This window comes from Chrysemys picta, chromosome 25 (assembly GCF_011386835.1).
Source record: "Chrysemys picta bellii isolate R12L10 chromosome 25, ASM1138683v2, whole genome shotgun sequence".
NCBI classification, from domain to species: Eukaryota; Metazoa; Chordata; order Testudines; family Emydidae; genus Chrysemys; species Chrysemys picta.
Window position 1 is genome coordinate 3,334,824 of NC_088815.1, and position 22,955 is coordinate 3,357,778.

The window sequence follows — 22,955 nt, forward strand, 5'->3', positions numbered from 1 at the left end:
GAAAGATTAACAAAAAACAAAGAACAGGTAAACAGAAGGAATGATTCCAGACTGGCAAAGGTTCCCATCCAACCTACATTCCAGGATGAATGACAGAGTGGCATGAAGAGAAGTGTACACATCTATGGAAGAACATTAATGCAAACAGTAAGACCAGACATCCAATTCTGAGGGTAGTTTTTCCATGCCCTCTGTACAATTTCTATCAGCTGAGATGAGTACCTAAAGTTCTCAAGTATCATCCTTGTCACAGTCTCCAAACAGTCAAAAGGGTGTTACAGGAGCAAAGGCAAACAACTATGTGCTTGATCAACAGGAAAAGCAATCCACCTTCCAAAACCCAGGAACCTCTGTGTTTGGGGAAGAATGGAGGTAGCTGAATATTATTAAATGAAGCAAACAGATCCACTTGTGGGCAGACTCACATAAAAAATGTCTGTCGTATCACTGATTTCTTCTATTGATGTTCTCACTTGCCAGTCCCTTGGGGTATGCAGGTTGCCTTGAACATAAGTGGATATGAATTAAAAATGGGCTCATTTTTGGAGATTATATAAACTGCAAAGATTCTGTTTTCTCATTCAATCAGAATGGCTGGTACGTAATGAAGAAAACCCTGTGCCCTCCAGACCTATTGTCCTTCGTTGCATGAAGTTTAGATTCTTAACTTCTCTGGACCAGAACCCTTGACACAGTCTGTGACCCAAGTGCACATTCCATCCTTTGAAACCTTGTAATTGTGGTGACAGAATTATCCTGGAAACAGATAACTCTAATAGCAAATTGCCCTTCAATAGGGATTTCTTATGCAACAATCGCTGGAGTGATGTCTGGATCTGGAGAGAAAGTAAATTAAGGAGTTCAGCGAGTCTTTCCAACTATCTCAGACAGAACAAAGGCCAGAAGAATTCTTATATGTAGTATTGGGGATGGGTATGATGATGGTTATGATTTCTGTACACTCCCTGAGGGCTAAGAGGCCAAAAAGTACAACTACAATGCTGGAAGTGGTGACAGTCCAGGTAGAAATGGAAATGTGTGGTATGCTGGATGACTAGGCACATCAAGGCAGGCACACTTCTAAACCACCAGGCAGAAGAAATCATTGATTTATCTTATTAGAATTGAGTGTGTAAAGACTGCAGGATGGAAACAGAGGGATTTGAGAGAAAGCAGGTCTGGTATGGGTCAGAACTAACCCATCCGGTTAGTCATCAATAAGTAATGTGAACACATGCCCCAATTTCTCTCCACCTGGGGAGTCAGATTGGAGTTGTTAGGGACAGTGACAAAAAAGGACTTTGAGCACACTCTCTGGCCAGATATAAAGTGGCCCCTAGACCTGGAGGACTGAAAGGGAGATTTGTAGCTTTATCTGTCTGGCATTATCCCCTGAGGAATTAAATGAACGTACCTCCTCCTGATTTTCTCCTGCCTAGGTGAATGGTAGTTTGCTCAGGTGAATGGCCTCATTGACAGATTAAGGGTTCCCTCCAAAATTGCTAAAGGAAACTTGGATCAGATGGGTTCTAGAAACAGAATCTGTATCCCCAAGTGTGAAACCAGGATGTTGTGTCTCAATCTTACTGAGCAGAGGTGTATTGGAAGGGTTTAAAAAAAAAATCTGTAATGTTGCACGAAGCAGCCAAAGGAGAGCAATGTCAAAGTCTCTGAGGATATCGCTAAGAGTTGTCATTACTCTGCTTTAAGAGCAAGGTTTGGCAAGCTCACAACAGTGAAGCTTTTGATGTGGCTGCATGGGCGAGAGCCGTTTTAATGGTTTAATACCACAAAGGCATCATAATCTCTTTTTAAAGACTGGTCTGTGCAACTATCTACCATGCCCTTTACAGCAGCAGCCCTGCTCCCACTAAAATGTTTCTTAATGAGCCATGAGATGGAGGGAACTACAAGGAAGGTTCTTGGATCTTTAAAGATGCACTCTTGTGGAGGAGTCTAGGGCTGGTAAAAGAGTTGATGGGACACCGTGAGAGGAATTTATTTAAATAATAAGAACCCCAGCTCTAATATGGAGATATGGGTAAAGCAACCCTGATATAGCTGCTGAACCCCCCAAAACTAGTATCTAGCCACAGGATACAGGAAAAGAACGACTCATTGGCAGGAAACATGAGTGATGGAAAGGAAGCACTGGAAATAGCAGCCTGTCCAAGGAGGAGCTCATAGAGGGGGCCCACTGTCTACCTTTTACCTGGTGGCAGCTGCTGGTTTTGAAGGACATTATCCTACAACTGTCTGATGCGGACTGTGCTTCTCAAAGGCTTGGGGCATGGAGTAAATGGGAATGGCAACAAAGGAAAGGCAGCACACATTAGGCAGCAGAAAGAACTTTAATATACTGCACTAGAGCCAAGGCATCTCACTCAACATTGCTAGAGACTTTGGAAAAGAGCTCTGCTCTTGCTGGGCTCTTCTGGAGCCAGCAGAGAGAGGCTATGTACAACCACAAAGGAGCCAACCATTAGAGCAGTAAATGACTGGCTGCTGACAGCAAAAAGTGCATGCTGCAGATTAAAGGAAAGGTCAACAACTGACTGAAGAGCGAGTAAGAGCCAAACAATGAAGTACCGGGAAAGGAGAGCACAAAATTCCAGCAGCAGCACAGGACTGGAGGTCCTGATGCTGAAAAAAGAGAAATCATAGTTGTGATGCAGATAGGATCTTAAAGAGCCTATGTTTGGGCACCATACAAACAAAAACAATTCTGCATGGGACTGCCTCCAGAATCTGAAGTGACTACTCATTAGTTCTTGGGGATTGGCACAGGTTCACTCAAAAGATAATTGCTGACAAGTTGTCCCAATTTCTGCATTTTCTCTGAACTCTGGTGACAGAACACAGATAAGATTCTTGCAATAGTTTGTCAGGTGAAGTCCCTGCTCACACACACTAGCTATGTACCTACATACCTTACATAGCACATTTTTGATAAAAGAAATATTGTTCAGTCTGTCTACAAAGCAACATATATGTGTTTAACTGAGTATCTGGCACATACTTTCTATGTGACAGATTTATTGTAATGCTTTTGTTTTCACACAAATATTTTCCCCTACTGGTCTGTCAAAAGGACAGATTAATGGATTTTAATTTTAATGAAGACCTATAGTACTTTAAAGCAAAATTCTTTTAATATTGGACACTTTGTGCAATACTTGGCAAAAAAAATAATATAAAATAAAAAACAAAACAAAATTCGAGCAAAACAAAATCAAATTTAATGGTCTTAAATGCAAAAGTAAAAACAAACAAACAAAAAACACAAAAAAGCAAAAGAAAATTAACAGAAACAGAACAACTCAAAGTTTCAAGGCAATCTGCAGAAAACTTGGGGGATTAATCTTTAAATCTACAATCAGTTTTTTGTTAATATCTAACTTGTACGAAGTAAGTACTTTTCTGCTGAGTGTTCAATAAGTAAAGCTAGTTGTCAAAACAAAATCCTATTAAAATAGAAAAATCTAGCACTCGTTAGAAGGGATGCGAGAAATACAATGCTCAAATGTTTATAACTGTTTTTACAAAATGGAACTACCCTTAGGAATTCAAACTATAATGATCTTTGAAACTGAATAATTATCTTGCTGCATTACAATGTACCAGTAAGTAGTGCATCATGCATTAAATATTTGGACAGAAGAGATTCAGTTTGATGAAGTAGAAACATATATTCACACTGTTTTTGGAGTTTCGTTTTGACTCTGAAATCTTCCGAGTTTCTCTGAAACTCTTTGGTCCATTCCTATGAAAAACTGGGCTTAAAATTTTTTGTAAAACCTTTTAATTTGACAACTTGGCCACTGTTCAGTGTGCAACTTACCTCATCAATGGTGTTAAAAGTTATGCTGGCATGCTACTACTTACAAGACCTTCATGTTATGAAGTCTAATCCTCAACTAGATGTAGCAATGAAAATTACTTTAAAAAGCAATGTACTGCCAACATCAGTATTTCTCAACTTTTTTATCAGGCTATTGAGGACTGAGGGGAGGACCATACTAACAGCATCCGCTTGATAGTTTAAAATTAAAAAAAAAATTTTTAAAACAAAAAAGAGTTCCAGTTTTTGCAGACAACATTCAATAGAACAAATGTTAGTCTCATAAGTGAAAGCATGCTTCAATTTTACCACCATCCAGAGGGTCTAGTTAATGCAATCTACTTAAGATTTTACTTTTTTTTTTTAATATATAGTTTTAATGAAATAACTTAAGGAACTTAAAATTGGTCTAACATTGTGGGATTTCAAACATTTGAACATGTCAGTTGCATCCCAGAGTATAAAAACCTTTTTCACTTCTCATTTAGACTAAGACAAACACTTGTGAAAATTGGCGCAAAATGAGTTTTACACTAACAAAAATGTTTTAACTTCGGTCACTCCATTATCTATTCCATACAAAAAGCACGAGCAAGTTATTTGTGGGACTTGTTGGTTTTGAAGGAAACCTGTAAGATTTTGTCCCCCAGGCGGTAGCCATTAAGACTTGCTATGGCCATCGCAGCTTCTTCATAGTTTGTCATGGTCACAAAACCAAACCCTTTGCACTTGTTGGTGTTGAAATCGCGAATAACTTTCACATTGGTAACCGCACCAAAGGGGCCAAACATCTGCCAGAGGATTCCCTCATCAGCATCTTGACCAAGGTTGTAGATGAAGATACACCAGCCAGAAGATGCGTTCCCTGGAACATTTACACCAGAAAGCCCACTCATGTGATCTACACCCATAGGAGAGAACCTAGCAAATAAAAAGCACAATATTTCATGTAAAAGTTCAATACAATCAAGCAAATTAACTTGAAAGGGAAGCAACTGAATATTTTCTATATAAGCATCAAAACTTCTAAACAGAGTAAAATGTTTCACCTCCCCCGTTTATCATAAGACAATCAAACTGGCAGCTGATAGAGAGAAGAGTTAAATTCAGCAATGTGTCTACATTAATGGATAACTACATAAGAATAGATAGGCAATGAAAGAGTTGCCTGGTGATGTGACAATCCTCAAACAGGATATACAAGGCTGGTTTACATACTCACATACACTATTAGGGATGACTTAGGGCAGCAATATGGAACTACTCAGTGCTTAAAAATAAGCCAAGAATCCCTCCCACATGCCCCAACTAGCCTTAAATCAACTGATCTTTGTCTACAAGGGGCTTGTGCCCAATTCCCTCCTGGAGCTAATCCTGCCTTTACTGCAGTGTCTCGGGGCCTCACTGGTCAAAGGGTTTTTTGTGGCAGCAGATACAGCTTGACCCCTTCTCCACCATAAAGCAACAGTGAAACACTCCTGCTCACAACTGGCTGCTACACTGAACACAGGCAGACACCTCAAAGTCCCTACCACAGTAGGCAGGGAACTACTAGAGTTTCCCTAACAAGTGCATATTAGTTGGAATAACCCACAATTCCTAGTACACTGTTAATATGTCACTTTCAGTGCATTCTGATTTAAGTTTGGTAATGCACTTGCATAACTGATGTTTAATTCCAGTAACTATCATTTATAATTAATTAAATAGCCACTTCAGTTTTTAAATATTAATTCTAAAGTTTCTTCTGCCAAATATAGATTATCCATGAATGTATAATTTAAAAATAGTACTTTTTTAATGTAAATCCAATGGGGTTGAGTCTACTTTCATTTACACCAGTAAAACTCCAGTGACTTCTCTGGGGTGGACTCTTGATTTACATACATATGAGAAGAGAACCAGACCCAATATGCCTGTGCTTCCTCATCCCCAATATACATTTCTCCCCTTCCTCCTCACCCCCAGAATCCTGTCTTGACTCCTCCTGCACAATGACCCAGAGGTGTCTCAGAATTTCTGAACCTTTGCTCTTTTCCGTTTTGCTTTTTTCTTTCCCTCCCCAACCAACATCCCACACCCTTAGTTATTTCATCCCCCACTTCTATTCTGCTGACCTAGGAAATTAAATCAATAAAATTATTTTAATGACGCATTAGGGTTGCATAGTTAAGCACTCAAAGATCAGCAAGTGTCAAAGTTAAGGCCAAAAGGTACAATTTTAACTGTGATCCCATGCACTTATATGTTTAACAATCTAAATTTGTGGTTCCATGTGACTCCAGGAATACTGTGTAGTAGTATGCTATAGCTGAGAAAGTTGTTAGCCTACTAAAAGCAGGCTGAAGCATGCAAGGCTGCTGTACGTAGCCCACACATTAAGTGCCCAAAACAAATTTTCTGATGTGCAATTTTTGTATTTGTACAATTCTTTACTGAGCAGATCCAAGTAATCTGATGACTAACATCTTATGTCCTATCAAGCAGTTCTCACTTTAAAAAATAAAATAGATTTTTTGTGTTTTTGTGTGTGTTACGTTTTTGGTTCTTCTAATGAAAACCTTGAGCTTTCATTTGTTTATCCAAGTCTTACTTGGAAGGAGAGGCCTATTTTCCTGTAAATCATTCTTTGAAGATATACAATCTTGGGTTCCTGCAGTCAGTGCTTTATTGCACCCCTTGCTGTCAAACCTAGGTGCCTCCAACCCTCACCCAGCATTCTAACCATTGGCTATGGTCATGGCAACAAGTGAAAATACTCTAAAGAGAAGAAAAACCAACTTCCTGTGGTGAACAGGGTGGATAAGCTAATGTGTATATACGCAATAATACCCATCTCAACAGATTTCTCACTCTTGAGACTAAAAAGCTACAAAAAGAAGAACAGGAGTACTTGTGGCACCTTAGAGACTAACAAATTTATTAGAGCATAAGCTTTCGTGGACTACAGCCCACTTCTTCGGATGCATATAGAATAGAACATATATTGAGGAGATATATATATATATACACACATACAGAGAGCATAAACAGGTGGGAGACAACTCCCACCTGTTTATGCTCTCTGTATGTGTGTATATATATCTCCTCAATATATGTTCCATTCTATATGCATCCGAAGAAGTGGGCTGTAGTCCACGAAAGCTTATGCTCTAATAAATTTGTTAGTCTCTAAGGTGCCACAAGTACTCCTGTTCTTTTTGCGGATACAGACTAACACGGCTGCTACTCTGAAACCTAAAAAGCTACAGGGATGTTACTAAAGAAAACTACAAAGAGAACTGCAACAAGCATTTTCTGTAAACAAACATGGACAACAGGTTTAAAATTAAGAAAAACCAGAGTGGGATAAGATACTCCCAAAACCACAAGAGATTATAAACAGACACATTGCAAAAAAAAAAAAAAAAAGGCTATGCAGTGTTGTTGTAGCCATGTTGGTCCCAGGATATTAGAGAAACAGCATAGGTGAGGTAATATCTGGACCAACTTCTGCTGGTGAGAGAGAAGCTTTCGAGCTTACACAGTGACCTGCTAAGCTCACAGCTTTAATATCCTGTGGCTATGACTTCCGACACTGTACAAACAAGTATTTCTTTTTATCAAAGTTAAATTCGCTGGCTTTTAAATTTTCCTGGTTGCTCTCTTGTTCTAGTATTATGAGGCAGGATAAAGTCTCATTTCTAAACTAGAGACCTAATCTTTTCAACACCAACATCCTTTCATACTTGTAAACATTTTACTTGTCCTTCCCTAGATCCTTCTATTCTAGTTGCATCTTTTTTGGAATGAGCTGACCAGAACTGGATATAGCATTCAATGTGAGAGTGTTCCCTCAATTTACTTAATTATGATAAAGGAAGAGAGAGTGATTTTGAAACCATTGTATCATCATTTAACAACTATTTTGTTTTGACCACATCTGCACACTGAGCAGAGGTTTTTATTGAGCTATCTCCAATGATGTCCAGATCTTTTCTCCTGAGTGGTTACAATTAGATTCTAGCTATGGGTAGGAACAGTCCATCCTTTACCATATGGGTGTTGACAACCCCTTCATGTTGCAGGCTTTCCAGCCTGAAACAGGGAACAATGGGTCAGAGAGTAGTACCAAGTGAAATAAGAGCATTCAGTAACAATGTGCTATTGCTTTGCCTAGACCAGCAGTTCTCAAACTATGGGGCGGGCCTTCCAAGGGCGGCATGAGCTGAGTGCTTTTTCTGATTTTTGTTTTTTGTAGCGCTCTCGCGGTCGGTCCCAGGGTGGTTGGGGTTTGTGCAGAAGGGCTGTACCCTCCTGGGAGGTGGAGATAAATGGCACAGCAAGGTGCTCTCCTTCCCCCCACCTCCCTCAATCCCTCACCAGGAGGTAGCCCAGGCTAGGGCTCTCTCCTCCTGTCCCCAATCCCTCACCTGGAGGTGGTGGGGCTCCGGCTGTCAGTCTGGGGTGGCAGCAGCACCACAGAAGTAAGGGTGACAATGGGGCACTAACTCTGCTGTGAAAAGTGATATTGACGAATACCACTTTTCACATTGCCAACCTTACTTCTGTGCTGATGCTGGCGTGGCGGTGCCTTCAGAACTGGGTGCCCAGCCAGCAGTCATTGCTGTCCGCTCTGCCTTCAGAGCTGGGTGGCGGTATTTGTACTTCTGGGGAGGGGAGGGGAGGGGAGGTGCGTAAACGGCTACAGACAAAGAAAGGGGGGAAGGGGAGCTGATCAAATAAGTTTGAGAACCATTGGCCTAGATAGACCACGTTCTGTCGAAGTGAAGCTCTTCTCTGTGGGCTCTCCATTCCATGCAAGATGCATCCACAGTAAAAAAAAAAAGTTACTAACCTTGCATAACCGTTCTTCGAGATGTGTTACTCACGCCCATTCCAATGTAGGTATGCGCTCACCCTAAGCACTGCTGCCGGAAAGTTTTTCCCTCAGTGGTATCCATCGGGTCAGTTCTAGTGCCCCCTCATTGCACCAGTATATAGGTCCCCGCCCCCCTTCTTGCTGGCCAACTCCAACAGAGGGGAAGGCAGGGTGATTTTGGAATGGACATGAGAAACATCTTGAAGAACAACTGTTTTTTCCTTCGAGTGCTTGCTCACATCCATTCCAATGTAGGTGACTCCCAAGCAGTTGTGCAGGTGGAGGGATCAGAGTTTGTTGGCACGCTGATTGTAACACCGCTCGGCCGAAGCCCACATCGTCTCTAGCTTGCTGGGTGATGGCGTAGTGTGACGCAAACTCATGGACTGACCACCACGTCGCTGTTCTACAGATAATTGGAACTGCGTCAAACACCATCGATGATGCCTGAGTTCTTGTAGAATGTGCTGTCAACTGAGGAGCTGGGACCTTTGCCAGGTCGTAGCATGTGCAGATACAGGATGTGATCCATGATTACATTCTCTGGGTCGAGACTAGACGGCCTTTCATTCTGTCCACGATGGCTACAAACAGCTGTGTGGACTTCCTACAGGGTTAGTCCTTTCTATGAAAAATGTTTGCGCATACCTCACATCCAGTGAGTGGAGTCTCTATTCATCCCTGTTTGCATGTGGCTTAGAATAAAAAACACTGGCTGAAAGATATCCTGGTTACTATGAAATTATGAGACAACCTTTGGCAGAAAGGACGGGTAGGGCCACAAATGTACTTTGTCCTTGAAGACTGTGTAGGGTGGCTCAGAGGTAAGAGCTCAGATCTCTGAAACCCTTCTGGCAGAAGCAATGGAGACTAGGAAAAGACGGTTACTCACCGTTGTAACTGTTGTTCTTCGAGATGTGTTGCTCATATCCATTCCATTAGGTGTGTGCGCGCCGCGTGCACGATCGTCGGAAGATTTTTACCCTAGCAACACCGGCGGGTCGGCTGTGGAGCCCCCTAGAGTGGCGCCTTCATGGCGCTGAATATATACCCCAGCCGACCCGGCGCCCCCTCAGTTCCTTCTTGCCGGCTACTCCGACAGTGGGGACGGGGGGCGGGTTTGGAATGGATATGAGCAACACATCTCGAAGAACAACAGTTACAACGGTGAGTAACCGTCTTTTCTTCTTCGAGTGCTTGCTCATATCCATTCCATTAGGTGACTCCCAAGCCCAACTTAGGTGGTGGGGTCGGAGTGAGACATTGCTGTGTGCAAAACCGCTGATCCGAAAGCAGCATCGTCTCTGGACTGCTGCACTAGCGCATAGTGAGCTGTAAATGTGTGGACTGATGACCAAACCGCTGCTCTACAAATGTCCTGGATCGGCACTTGCGCCAGGAAAGCCGTCGAGGAAGCTTGGGCCCTCGTGGAGTGAGCGGTGAGGTGCGGTGCTGAGACACCTGCCAGGTCATAGCAAGTCCGGATGCAAGACGTAATCCAGGAGGACAGGCGTTGTGAGGAGACCGGTGAGCCTTTCATTCGGTCGGCCACTGCAACGAAGAGTTGCGTCGTCTTTCTAAAGTGCCTTGTGCGGTCAATATAGAAGGCCAGGGCCCTGCGTACGTCCAGAGAATGCAAACGTTGATCCTGGCGAGTAGCATGTGGTTTAGGATGAAAGACCGGGAGAAATATATCCTGGTTGATATGAAATGGAGAGACCACCTTAGGGAGAAAGGCAGGATGCGGGCGAAGCTGCACTTTATCCTTATGGAAAACTGTGTAAGGGGGCTCGGATGTAAGCGCCCTGAGTTCAGAAACGCGCCTTGCTGAGGTGATGGCTACGAGGAAGGCTGTCTTCCAGGATAGGTACAGAAGTGAACAGGTGGCCAGTGGCTCGAATGGAGGACCTGTGAGCTTGGAGAGAACCAGGTTGAGGTCCCACGTCGGAACGGGCTGACGTTGTTGTGGGTACATCCGGTCTAAGCCCTTGAGGAATCTAACGACCATCGGGTTAGAGAATACCGAGGACGTGAGTTCCCCTGGGTGAAAAGCCGATATAGCGGCCAGGTGAACTCTAATTGAAGATATCGCCAACCCTTGCTGTTTTAGGGAGAGGAGATATTCCAATATGAGAGGAATAGGTGCCTGTAACGGGGACGTGGCTCTTTGTTCGCACCAACAGGAGAACCGCTTCCACTTGGCCAAGTATGTGGTCCGTGTTGAGGGCTTCCTACTGCTCAGCAGAATCTGTTGGACAGAGTGCGAGCACTGCTGCTCTGCCTGGGTGAACCATGGAGCAGCCACGCCGTGAGGTGGAGTGATTGCAGGTCGGGGTGACGCAGGCGGCCGTGGTCCTGAGAGATGAGATCCGGGCATAATGGAAGCGGGATCGGTGTCCGAACCGAGAGCTCCAACAGCGTGGTGTACCAATGTTGTCTCGGCCACGCTGGGGCGATCAGAATCACCTGTGCCTGGTCTCTGCGCAATTTGAGCAGTACCTTGTGGACCAGAGGAAACGGAGGGAAGGCATAAAACAGGTGGTCTTTCCAGGGAAGGAGAAACGCATCCAAGAGGGAGCCCGGAGCTCGACCTTGCAGGGAGCAGAACACGTGGCACTTCCTGTTGTCTCGAGATGCAAACAGGTCTATCTGGGGAAACCCCCACTTCTGGAAAACGGAATGTATGATGTCCGGACGGATAGACCACTCGTGTGTTTGAAAGGACCTGCTGAGTCGGTCCGCCAGAGTGTTCTGGACTCCAGGGAGGAACGATGCCATGAGATGGATTGAGTGGGCGATGCAGAAGTCCCACAGGCGAATGGCCTCTTGGCATAGAATTGACGAACGTGCTCCTCCTTGCTTGTTGATGTAAAACATGGCCGTGGTGTTGTCGATGAGAACTAGCACACAGCGGCCACGTAGGAGGTTAAGAAATGCCTGGCACGCCAGGCGCACCGCCATCAGTTCCCGAACATTGATGTGCAGGGCTAGCTGAGGTGCAGTCCACAGGCCCTGGGTATGGTGTTCGTTGAGATGGGCGCCCCAACCCAGAGATGAAGCGTCTGTGACCAGGTGCAGAGAGGGTTGTGGGGCGTGAAACGGCATCCCCTCGCAAACCACATTGCGATCTAGCCACCAGGTGAGGGAGGTCAGGACCGAGTTCGGGACCGTGACCACCATGTTCAGGCTGTCCCGATGTGGGCGGTATATTGATGACACCCAGGTCTGGAGTGGGCGAAGCCGAAGTCTGGCATGCCTGGTTACATACGTGCAGGAAGCCATGTGACCCAGCAGGGTAAGGCACGACCTCACCGTGGTAGTTGGGAAGGCCTTGAGCCCTTGAATGAGGCTCGTGATGGTGCAAAAGCGGTTGTCTGGCAGGATGGCTTGTGCACGCCTGGAGTCTAGAACTGCGCCGATGAATTCTATTCTCTGGGTAGGTTCTAGAGTGGATTTGTCCTTGTTGAGTAGGATGCCCAACTTGTTGAATGTGTGCACTATTATGTGGACGTGAGCTCGAACTTGCTCTTTGGTGCGACCGCGTACCAGCCAGTCGTCTAGGTACAGGAACACCTGTATCCCTTGCCGACGAAGGTACGCTGCCACGACAGCCATACATTTCGTGAATACCCTTGGGGCCGAGGATAGGCCGAAGGGAAGGACTGCAAATTGGTAGTGCACCTTGCTTACCACGAACCGCAGGAAGCGTCTGTGAGGCGGGTAAATTGCGATGTGAAAGTATGCATCTTTCATGTCGAGGGCGGCGAACCAGTCTCCAGGATCGAGGGAAGGGATAATGGTCCCCAAAGAGACCATGCGGAACTTCAACTTTACTACGAATTTGTTGAGTCCGCGCAAGTCCAAGATGGGTCGCAGACCTCCTTTGGACTTGGGAATGAGGAAGTAACGGGAATAGAATCCCCTGCCTCTTAACTCTACTGGAACCTCCTCTATGGCCCCCATAGCAAGGAGCGTGGAAACTTCCTGTATAAGAAGTTGCTCGTGAGAAGGGTCCCTGAAGAGGGACGGGGAAGGGGGGGGAGGAGGGGGGGATTGAAGAAAACTGGATAGCATATCCCCTGTCCACCGTGCGAAGGACCCAACGGTCCGAGGTTATAAGGGACCAGGCACGGTGGAAATGGGAAAGGCGATCCCGAAAGGAGGAAGCTGGATCCTGGGGGATGACTGGGGCGCCGTCCTCGACCGCACCTTCAAAAGTTCTGCCTGGGGCCTGAAGGTGGTCTAGGTGGCCCCTGGTTCTGACCAGGTTGAGGGCCGGTCCACCTACTTCTACCACCTCGCCCTCGCCTCCGGGTCGAGTCCTGTCTCTGACGAGGCGGGCGGGGGGGTAGAAGCGCTGAGGCTGCGGTCTAAATGGCCTGCGCTGAGGGCCCACAACATGCATCCCCAAGGAACGCATGATCGTCCTGGAGTCCTTGAGGCTCTGCAGGCGAGAGTCCGTCTTTTCTGAAAACAGCCCTTGTCCTTCAAAGGGCAGATCCTGCAGGGTTTGCTGCAGTTCCTGAGGCAGACCCGAAACCTGGAGCCAGGAGATCCTCCGCATAGCGATACCTGAGGCCAGGGTTCTCGCAGCAGAGTCCGCTATGTCTAAGGAGGCCTGTAAGGAGGTCCGAGCCACCTTCTTACCCTCCTCCACCAGGGCTCCAAGCTCCTCCCTGGACTCTTGGGGAACCAACTCCTTGAACTTCCCCATAGAGTTCCAGGAGTTAAAGCTATAGCGGCTCAAGAGCGCCTGTTGATTAGCCGCTCTAAGTTGCAGCCCTCCGGCTGAGTAAACTTTACGGCCGAATAAATCGAGGCGCTTAGCCTCCTTCGATTTGGGCGCTGCGGCCTGCTGACCGTGGCGCTCCCTTGCGTTCACTGATGCCACCACCAGTGAACACGGCTGGGGGTGGGTATACAAGTACCCGTAGTCTTTAGACGGGACAAAGTATTTCCTTTCCACCCCTCTCGCTGTGGGTGGGATAGAGGCAGGAGTCTGCCATATCGTAGATACATTGGCTTGTATCGTGCGGATCAGGGGTAACGCCACCCTCGATGGGGCATCCGCTCCGAGGATATTCACGATGGGGTCGTGCACCTCCACTATCTCCTCCGCCTGCAGGTCCATATTACGGGCCATCCGACGCAGAAGATCTTGGTGAGCCCGAAGATCTATTGGAGGTGGACCTGTGCACGATGTGCCCGCCACTGCCTCATCCGGAGAGGAAGAGGAAGATGCCTCCGGTGGAACAGGATCCAAGGGAGGGTCCTGGTCTCCCTGCTCCTGGGCCGGAGCATCACCTGCGCTTGAGTCCAGGGCGTCAGGTGGTGCGGACACGGAAGCCTCCATGCCCCCTGGCGGAGGCCGAGAGATGGTGGACTCCGGGGCCCTTCTAACAGAGTGACCGGAGCGAGAGGTCGAAGCAACTGGAGCCCCTTGCGCCTGATGGTACGCCCACGGGGTCCAAAACGACCAGTGAGATGGGCCATGAGAATGGTCCTCTGTTATGTTCTGCCAATGGCCCAAGTCCTGTTCCTCGGCTTGCCCCTGAGGGGGGTATGCCGATCTCGAGAGGTCCTCCGAGGAGCGAGACCCCGATCTCGATGGCCATGGCGGTGCCGAGAGCGTCGAGACGATTCCCGTGGGCTGCGGTGCCGCACGGTGCCGGTCTGGAGATGATCTATCTCCACGCGGTGCCGGCGATCGGTGCCGGGACCGCGACCGGTGCCGATGACCTCGTCGGTGCCGGGAGTCGGATCTGGACCTCGACGAGGACCTGGAGTATGCCCGGTACCGGGAGCGGCCTCTCGACGTCGAGCGGCGACCGTAGCGGTGCCGAGAACTACGTCTCGACGTTGATCGGTGCCGACGATCATAGCGGTGCCGAGACGTAGAGCAGTGCCGCGAAGAAGATCTTGGCCGCGAGTACGACCGGTGCCGAGGTGATATTCGGTGCCGGGACTGCGAGCGGCGTGGGGACCTGCTTCGGGACCTGGATCGGTGCCGAGGTTCCAGCCCTTGCGATGGAGGGCGCATCAAGGCAGGTTTCCCCCTCGACTGGACCGGGCGAGGCAACGGTGCCGTCGGTGCCGGTGGTTGAGGCGGTGCCGGCTCCGTGAGAGCTATTAAGTCTCTCGCCGCCGCGAAGGTCTCTGGCGTCGACGGGAGGCACTGTATCACCGCCGGCCTCGGTGGAGACGCCGTCTGCACCGGACTCAACGGCCTCGGCGCCGGAGTCGACGGTGCTGGAGGCACCTGTTTCCGGTGCTCCACCGGCGTACGCGGCTCTACCCCCGGCACTGGGGGCGCCAGCGTCTTCGGCACGGAGGTCCCCGTCTTATGGGCTTTCTTATGCCCTGGGGATAATGACCGGCGCCGAGGCACTTGCTGTGCTTGCGGTGCCGACGAGGTCCGGTGCCGGGAAGGCTCATCTGACGCCACTCGCGTGGTCGTCATGGCCGGTGCCGCCCGGGCACTGCGCACCGAGGCGCTAGGTGCCGGGGCCTGACTTGTAGATGGAGCGTCCGGACTAAGTGCCGCCTCCATCAGGAGCTGCCGGAGCCGAAAGTCCCGCTCCTTCTTGGTCCTTGGTCTGAAGTCCTTACAGATCTTGCACTTATCTGTTTGATGGGACTCTCCCAGGCACTTCAGACAGGAATAGTGCGGGTCGCTCGTGGGCATAGGCTTAGCGCAGGAGGCGCACAGCTTGAAGCCGGGAGCGTTGGGCATGAGCCCGGCCCCGCGGCCGGGGGAGAAAGGGGGAGACGACCCCCTTAATCCCCTGAACTATTATATCAACTAGACAACTCTTAAAACTATTGAACTATTTAACTATAAACACTAGGACTATAACTATAACTATAACTGCGAATAACGAACTAAGCTAGGGAGAGTGGAGAACAGCTAAGCAGCGCTCCACAGTTCCAACGACCGTCAGGGGCGGTAAGAAGGAACTGAGGGGGCGCCGGGTCGGCTGGGGTATATATTCAGCGCCATGAAGGCGCCACTCTAGGGGGCTCCACAGCCGACCCGCCGGTGTTGCTAGGGTAAAAATCTTCCGACGATCGTGCACGCGGCGCGCACACACCTAATGGAATGGATATGAGCAAGCACTCGAAGAAGAAGGCCACCTTCCAAGTCAGATAGAGCAGAGAACACATTGCCAGCGGTTAGAATGGGCGTCCTGTTAGCCTTGTCAGCACCAAATTGAGGTCCCAAAGAGGTAGTGGCTGGCATACCTGTGGGTATAGCCATTCCAGTCACTTAAGGAAATGGCCACAGACTGAGTTTGAGAAAACTGACTGCTGTTCACCCATGGGTGAAAGGCTGAGACTGCAGCGAGATGGACCCGTATGGATGACAGCATTAGGCCATGCTGCTTTAGGTGGAGTAGATGTTCCAGAATGAAGGGCGGTGATGACTTGGTAGATGAAACACCCTTTTGTGCTGACCAGATAGAGAAATCTTTTCCACTTTGCCAGGTAAGTGGCTCTATTAGATGGCTTTCTGTTCCCTAGAAGAACCTAGCAAACAGGCCCAGAGAAAGCCAGTTCCGCTGAGTTCAGACATGGAGCTTCCATGTCATGAGGTGAAGAGATTTGAGGTTCAGATAACAGACGGCCATGATCTTGAGAGATCAAGTCTGGAAACAGTGGCAAGCTGATTGGTGTATCCACCAAGAGGTCTAGGAGAGCGTTGAGCTGCTGTTGGTGCGGGTAGGCTATCAGGATCAGACGTGTCTTGTCGCTTCTGACCCTTAACAGGATCCGGTGTATGAGGAGGAATGCGCAGAAGAGCTGATCCAAAGGATGAGAAAGGAGCCTGCGAGCGAGCCTGGGCTGTGGCCTAGGAAGGAGCAGAACTGAAGACACTTCCTGTTGTACTTCGTCGTTAACAGGTCTAACTGGGGAGTTCCCCACGTCTGGAAAACAGCGTTCATGACATCTGGGAGAATTAACCACTCGTGATGGTTGGAAAAGGATTTGCTGAGATGATTCGCTAACTCATTCTGCGACCCTGGAAGGTATGAGGCTTCAAGGTGGATCAAATAGGCTTTTCAGAATTCCCATAGGCGACCCTGGAAGGTATGAGGCTTCAAGGTGGATCAAATAGGCTTTTCAGAATTCCCATAGGAGAACAGCCTCCTGGTATAAGGGAGAAGAGTGCGCTCCACCCTGCTTGTTTATATAAAACATTGCTGTTGTGTTGTCTTTGAGGACCGACACACAGTTGCTCTACAGGTGGGGCTGGAAAGCCTGGCAGGCTAGGCGTGCCACCCTCAGTTCCCTCACATTGATGAGCAACGAGAGTTCTTCTGGTGACCAGAGGCCTTGAGTTCTAAGGGTTCCCAAGTGATCCCCGCATCCCACTGCCAACGCCTTTGTGATGAGACACATTGACAGTGGAGATCTCGAGAATGGAATTCCCGCATATACCGTTCCCGGGTCCAGTCGGCAAAGGAGGGAGGAAATCACTGACAGGGGAAGCAAGACCATCTTGTCCAGATGGTGTCAACCTCATATGTATACCGATGCTAGCCAAGATTGGAGAGGTCTGAGTCGCAGTCTTGCGTGTTGCACTACATAGGTGCATGATGCCTTATGCCCCAAGAGCTTTAAGCAGTTTCTTGCTGTGGTGATGGAGTAACCCCCTCAGACTCTCTCTCTGAGTGCCCCCATAGCTCTGAAGCTGTTTTCCTGGAGAAAAGCTCTGGCCTGGATCGAGTCGAGGACCGCCCCTATGAGGTTGAAGCACGGAAGCTTCTGGAGCATGTGTCCACATTAGCAGCACCAAAACCATGACATGCCATAAATTATTAAGACCGGTTCCAAGTGCAGCACAGAGGAGTGCAGGAGCTTTGAGAACATGGATGACTCCAACTACTATGTGTGTCAAGACATTGTTTCATTACACCAGACTGACACAAAAACCTTAATCCTGGACATAAGAGAAGAGGACTAAACTGAACAGCCTAAACAACAAACAAATGTCGTTCAAGAAATACCTATAGTTCAACCTCTAAGTAACAGTGACCACAATTATACTTCACTCAGATTGGTTCCCGCCCTAAAAAATTTCTATTCTTTTATTAAGTATTTGTGCAGTTCCTATCACAGTGCAGTTCTGGTCCATGACTGGGGCTCAGTTATTTGTATTGTGGTAGCACCTAATAAAAATTATCATTTAGTAGTTCTAAGTTCAACATCCTTGGGGGAAGGATCACACCAAAAACCCAGTACAGTAACACTACACTCGAAATGTACCAAAAAAGATCCTTAAAAAAAAAAATCTGTGAAAAAATTAAGTATCCGTCATATTGAGTCTAAGGGCTGGTCCACGCTAACCCCCCAGTTCGAACTAAGATACGCAACTTCAGCTACGTGAATAACGTAACTGAAGTCGAAGTACCTTAGTTCGAACTACAAGGTACTTACCGCGGGTCCACACGCGGCAGGCAGGCTCCCCCGTTGACTCCGCGAACTCCTCTCGTGGAGCAGGAGTACCGATGTCGATGGCGAGCACTTCTGGGATCGATTTATCGCGTCTAGACAAGATGCAATAAATCGATCCCAGAAGATCGATTGCTTACCGCCGAACCCGGAGGTAAGTATAGATGTACCCTAAGAACCTTAATCACCTCTCTCAAGCAAAGATAATAAAATAACATGATAAAATAGTTTCTTTTCCAGCAGTAACTAAAGAAGATGCTATTTAACATCTCTTACAATTAAGCATTTTTAAATCAGCAGGTGCAAATAACTTGCATTTAAGAGTTTTAAAAGACTTGACAACCAATGTTAATTTTTAATAAAAATGTTGTAAAACTGGAGAAACTCCAGGACTGGCAATATTTTTAAAATGGTAAATAGGATGACTTGGATAATTATGGGCCAATTAACCTGACAATGATTCCCAGCAAAATAATTAAACGACTTATTAAGGATTCTAACATTAAAAAATTAGAAGATCTAAGTATAACACCATCAGTATGGTTTCATGAAAAAATGTTATCAGACAAACATGATATAGTTCGACAAGATTACAAGTCTTGTTAAAATATCAGCCTGCCAAGGTGTGACACAATGACAACAGAAGTTGGTCCAATACCCTGGGACCGACACGGCTACAACAACACTTTCTCACTATGTACTACTTTGTGGAACTAGAAACTTTACTCGATTAGTTTCACAGTTTTCCATATAGGTTATTACTTTAATTATACTCTACTTGAGCAATTTTTAGATACATCTCTCTCTCTCACCCCCCCACACACACACCCCATAGAAATACACAGTGCATTATTATTTATTCACACATGCTAGGACAAAGATATTTATTACTTTACAGTTGAAACAGTGCAACACTTTCCCCAGTGGAAGTGTGGGTGACAGAATAGGCCTTAAATGGATTATTCTTCCTAACGTACCTGAATCTTTGCGCCTGGTGATGAACTGGCCCTCCAAATCGTCTAGCTGGTGAATGATACAGCTGTGATAACAGTGCCACATTTTTGTTCTGGTTAGGATTGGCTGCAAACTTCACAGTAATGGGTTCAGAGGAACCTGGGGGTTTGTGACCATTGAAACTTGTAATTGCCTCTTCTGCTTCTGACCTTTTGTCAAACCGGATAAAAGCGACTCCTCTGGACAAACCTTTTAACCAAACAAATAAAAATGCGTTAAGGATAAGCTCAAAACAATTTTCCAAGTGAAAAAACAAAAATTAAGTATTTCTAAGGTCATGGCTTTAAGTTCTACAATTTTACTGGTGGTTCTTCAAAAGGATGAAATCACAACATTTAAAAATAATTAGGAAATTAAACACAAGTGAGCACATTTACTTCAAATATATAATGATGACGATGGAGCAAAATACATATATAACATGTTAGTTCATAGTCCAAAATCTGTACAATGTACAAGTGTTCTAGGAAACCCACTGTCAACTGACATTAAAGGAAAAATATTTCAGATCAACTAAAACTTTTTCAAAGGAGAAATGCAAAGTGACTATTGGGCTAAAAATCATTTTTTGTTTTTGCTCAGTTTTGTTACTCAAAACATCTAGAAACCTAAAACTGAAACATAATTTCCAAATAGGAAATGAATGCATGTTGTTGACACACTATTTCACAGATTGAAAGGCCAGAAGAGACCATTATGACTGTCTGGTCTGATCTGCTGAACACGCCATAGAATTTCACTCAGTGATTCCCGCATCAAGTACATTATTTGTGGTTAAGCTAGAGCATCTCTTAAAAAGCCATCTTATTGTGATTTAAAGACTTCAACTGATGCCAACTCCACCACACCCCCTCAGAAGTTTTTCCAATGGTTAATTACTCTTGCTCAAAAATTTGCACTTAAATTTCTAATTTGATTTTGTCTAGGTTCAACTTTCAGCCCCTGGATTTTGTTAGACCTTTGGTAGATAAAAGAGCCCTGTACTATCAGAAATCTTCTCCTAACATATATAGTCATAAACTGATCAAGTCATCTCTTAAGAAGCTCATTCAATTTAGCTTATCAAAGTGAGGGTTAAGTCTCTCACTCTAAGGCAGGTTTGCCAGACTTAGAATCATTGTACTGGCTCTTCTCTGAACCTTCCCCCTCTTTTTTTTTTTTTTTTTTTTTTTTTAAAAAGATGTGCATAGGTATAGTAACAATAAGAGTCTGAAACATTTATATAGCATTTATTATACAGACTGGAAAGTGTTTTTAAAAAAGGTGGGTACACATTATCTACATTTTACAGATGGAGGAAATGGAAGCGTAAAGTGATGTAATCAAGGTCATGAAGCAAGTGAGTGAGAGAGCTGGGTGGAACCCACGTCTCCTGCTTCCTAGTATAGTTATGGTTACATTATTCTACTTGATGAATTCGGAGTCTTTCTATTCAGGAGCTTTTGCCGCATTCATTGCATGATTTTAAAGCACATGGGACTGAAACTGAGCATGGCCCTTACCTTAGTCCCTGCACTAAGGAAACACTGTGTAGCTCTGAGGTGCCTGAGTTAGGTATACGTTCTTGTTCTTTCCTGAGTGCAAAGACTCAACTTGGTAGCGCCAACAATGACACTAGCCTCTCCAAAGTTAGCTGGGAAGGAGCAGTGCCATGAACATGTTAGGTTACTCTATGATCTTCCATTTGGGGGTTTCTCGCACCTTGATGTATCTGCTACCAGTTATTGTCAAAAACAGGAGACTTAACCAAATTAGATCTCACTAGTGGTCCATCTGGTCATGTTCTCACATACCCCCTGCACCAGCCAGAAGAGATGTTCCTATGCTAGGGGAGGAAGAACACACTATATCCTCGCAAAGGGTGTCACAGCAGCTGTAACTCCTAGCTTCCAGCAGGCAATATACCCCAGTCTAATGCACAGTCTCACTTTTCGATTACTCTGTGCTATGCTCTTTTAGTCCTCTCTCCTGCCCTACCTTAGTTACCATTTGAACTAGATCACCTATAATTTGCTTGCTGTATAACAGCACTTGCATTTTTATTATTTTTAATACATTGTTCAATTTCCCTATTCCCTTCTTTTGGTTATCTTCATGTTATATGCTCGTCTAATTCAGTTTGTAAACGCTTCAGGTCATGGCCCTATCTTTTAATCTCAAAAGACCATGTAAAGTTATGGCACTATATACAAGTTTGCTAAAATTAACATTGTCTGTACTGTTCTATGGGACTTAGGAGAAGAAACTACACAGGAAAATTAAAGAATTACATCCTAAGGGACAAGGTCTTCTCATGAGACAGATTAAAAACTGGTTATGTGACAACCAAGTTTAATACACAGCTGTTGCAGAAAAGTTATTAATAGGACACTAAGAGCCTGTATTTAAGACCAACGCTACAACTGCAACATTTATAACTGCTATAATTGAAAAGGCTGATCATTTCTATGAGAAGCACGTTTTCAAATACTCAACTTTGAGAAACTTTCACACACTGGAATGAAGTTTTCTAGGACTGGTCTCTATTTCAAGGGATGTCAGATCAAATAGTTTCACTGTCTTTGTGTACAAGGAGAACGAGTGCATGGGGGAACCTCTTCCATTATCAAAATGTGACTATTTTTGGCCATATCTTCCATGGGAAGCAACTGGGAGCAGAAAGCAACTGGGAGCAGAAAGCTGGAATTTGGCAAGAGAATGGCCCTCACTGAGGAGCATCTGAGTGCTCCAAATGAAAAATTATTTTGACCAGTCCAAGTTATGAGGATCAGAAAACTACATTTTTGTACAATTGTTTAGCAAAGTTCTGCATGTGCAATTTTTACCAGTATTTTAAAGGGAAGGAAGGCTGTGCTGCACATGACATGGCTAACTTAGCTGTTCCACGTGTACAAGATACTTCCTGCAACAGCTACACAGTTAGTGTCATTTCGGGTTCAAACAGTGCACTTGTGTAATCTTTCATGAGCTGCCATCTCCAAAATTCAACCTAGATGGAGCTACTATAAGGTGGGTGCAAAACTGGTTGGAAAACCATTCCGAGAGAGTAGTTATCAGTGGTTCACAATCATGCTGGAAGGGCATAACGAGCGGGGTCCCGCCAGCATCCGTTCTGGGTCCGGTTCTCTTCAATATTTTCATCAATGATTTGGATAACGGCATAAAGAGTACACTTATAAAGTTTGCAGACGATACCATGCTGGGAGGGGTTGCAAGGGCTTTGGAGGATAGGATTAAAATTCAAAATGATCTGGACAAACTGGAGAAATGGTCTGAAGTAAATAGGATGAAATTCAATAAGTACAAATACAAAGTACTCCACTTAGGACGGAACTATCAGTTGCACAAATACAAAATGGGAAACAACTGCCTAGGAAGGAGTACTGCGGAAATGGATCTGATGGTCATAGTGGATTACAAGCTAAAATATGAGTCAACAGTGTAACTCTGTTGCAAAAAAAGCAAACACCATTCTGGGATGTATTAGCAGGAGTGTTGTAAGCAAGATACGAGAAGTAATTCTTCCGCTCTACTTAGAGCTGATTAAGCCTCAACTGGAGTAGCGTGTCCAGTTCTGGGCGCCACATCTCAGGAGAGATGTGGACAAATGGAGAGAGTCCAGAGACGAGCAACAAAAATGATTAAAGGTCTAGAAAACATGACCTATGAGGGAAGATTGAAAAAATGTGGTTTGTTTAGTCTGGAAAAGAGAAGGCTGAGAAGGGACATGAAACTCCAGATATACTTAAATGCAATGAGAAATTATGAAGCACAATCACAGATCAA

The 22,955-nt window shown here is 45.8% G+C and overlaps 1 protein-coding gene across 8 annotated transcripts in view; it reads right to left on the reverse strand.

The window, feature by feature from the left end:
• The window catches only part of ELAVL1 (ELAV like RNA binding protein 1), a 101,950-nt gene that overhangs the window by 8,457 nt on the left and 70,538 nt on the right, over nucleotides 1-22,955 (reverse strand). For 7 of the 8 annotated variants that reach the window (XM_005283792.4, XM_065578296.1, XM_065578293.1 and 4 more), the window contains 2 exons: nucleotides 19,133-19,358; nucleotides 3,217-4,762 (listed from right to left, as the gene is read on the reverse strand). In XM_005283792.4, coding sequence (XP_005283849.2) covers nucleotides 4,438-4,762; nucleotides 19,133-19,358 — 551 coding nt within the window. In that variant the 3' untranslated portion in view covers nucleotides 3,217-4,437. Of the gene's footprint in view, nucleotides 1-3,216; nucleotides 4,763-19,132; nucleotides 19,359-22,955 lie in introns of those variants that run through there. The other variant, XM_065578297.1, reaches the window with a different exon arrangement.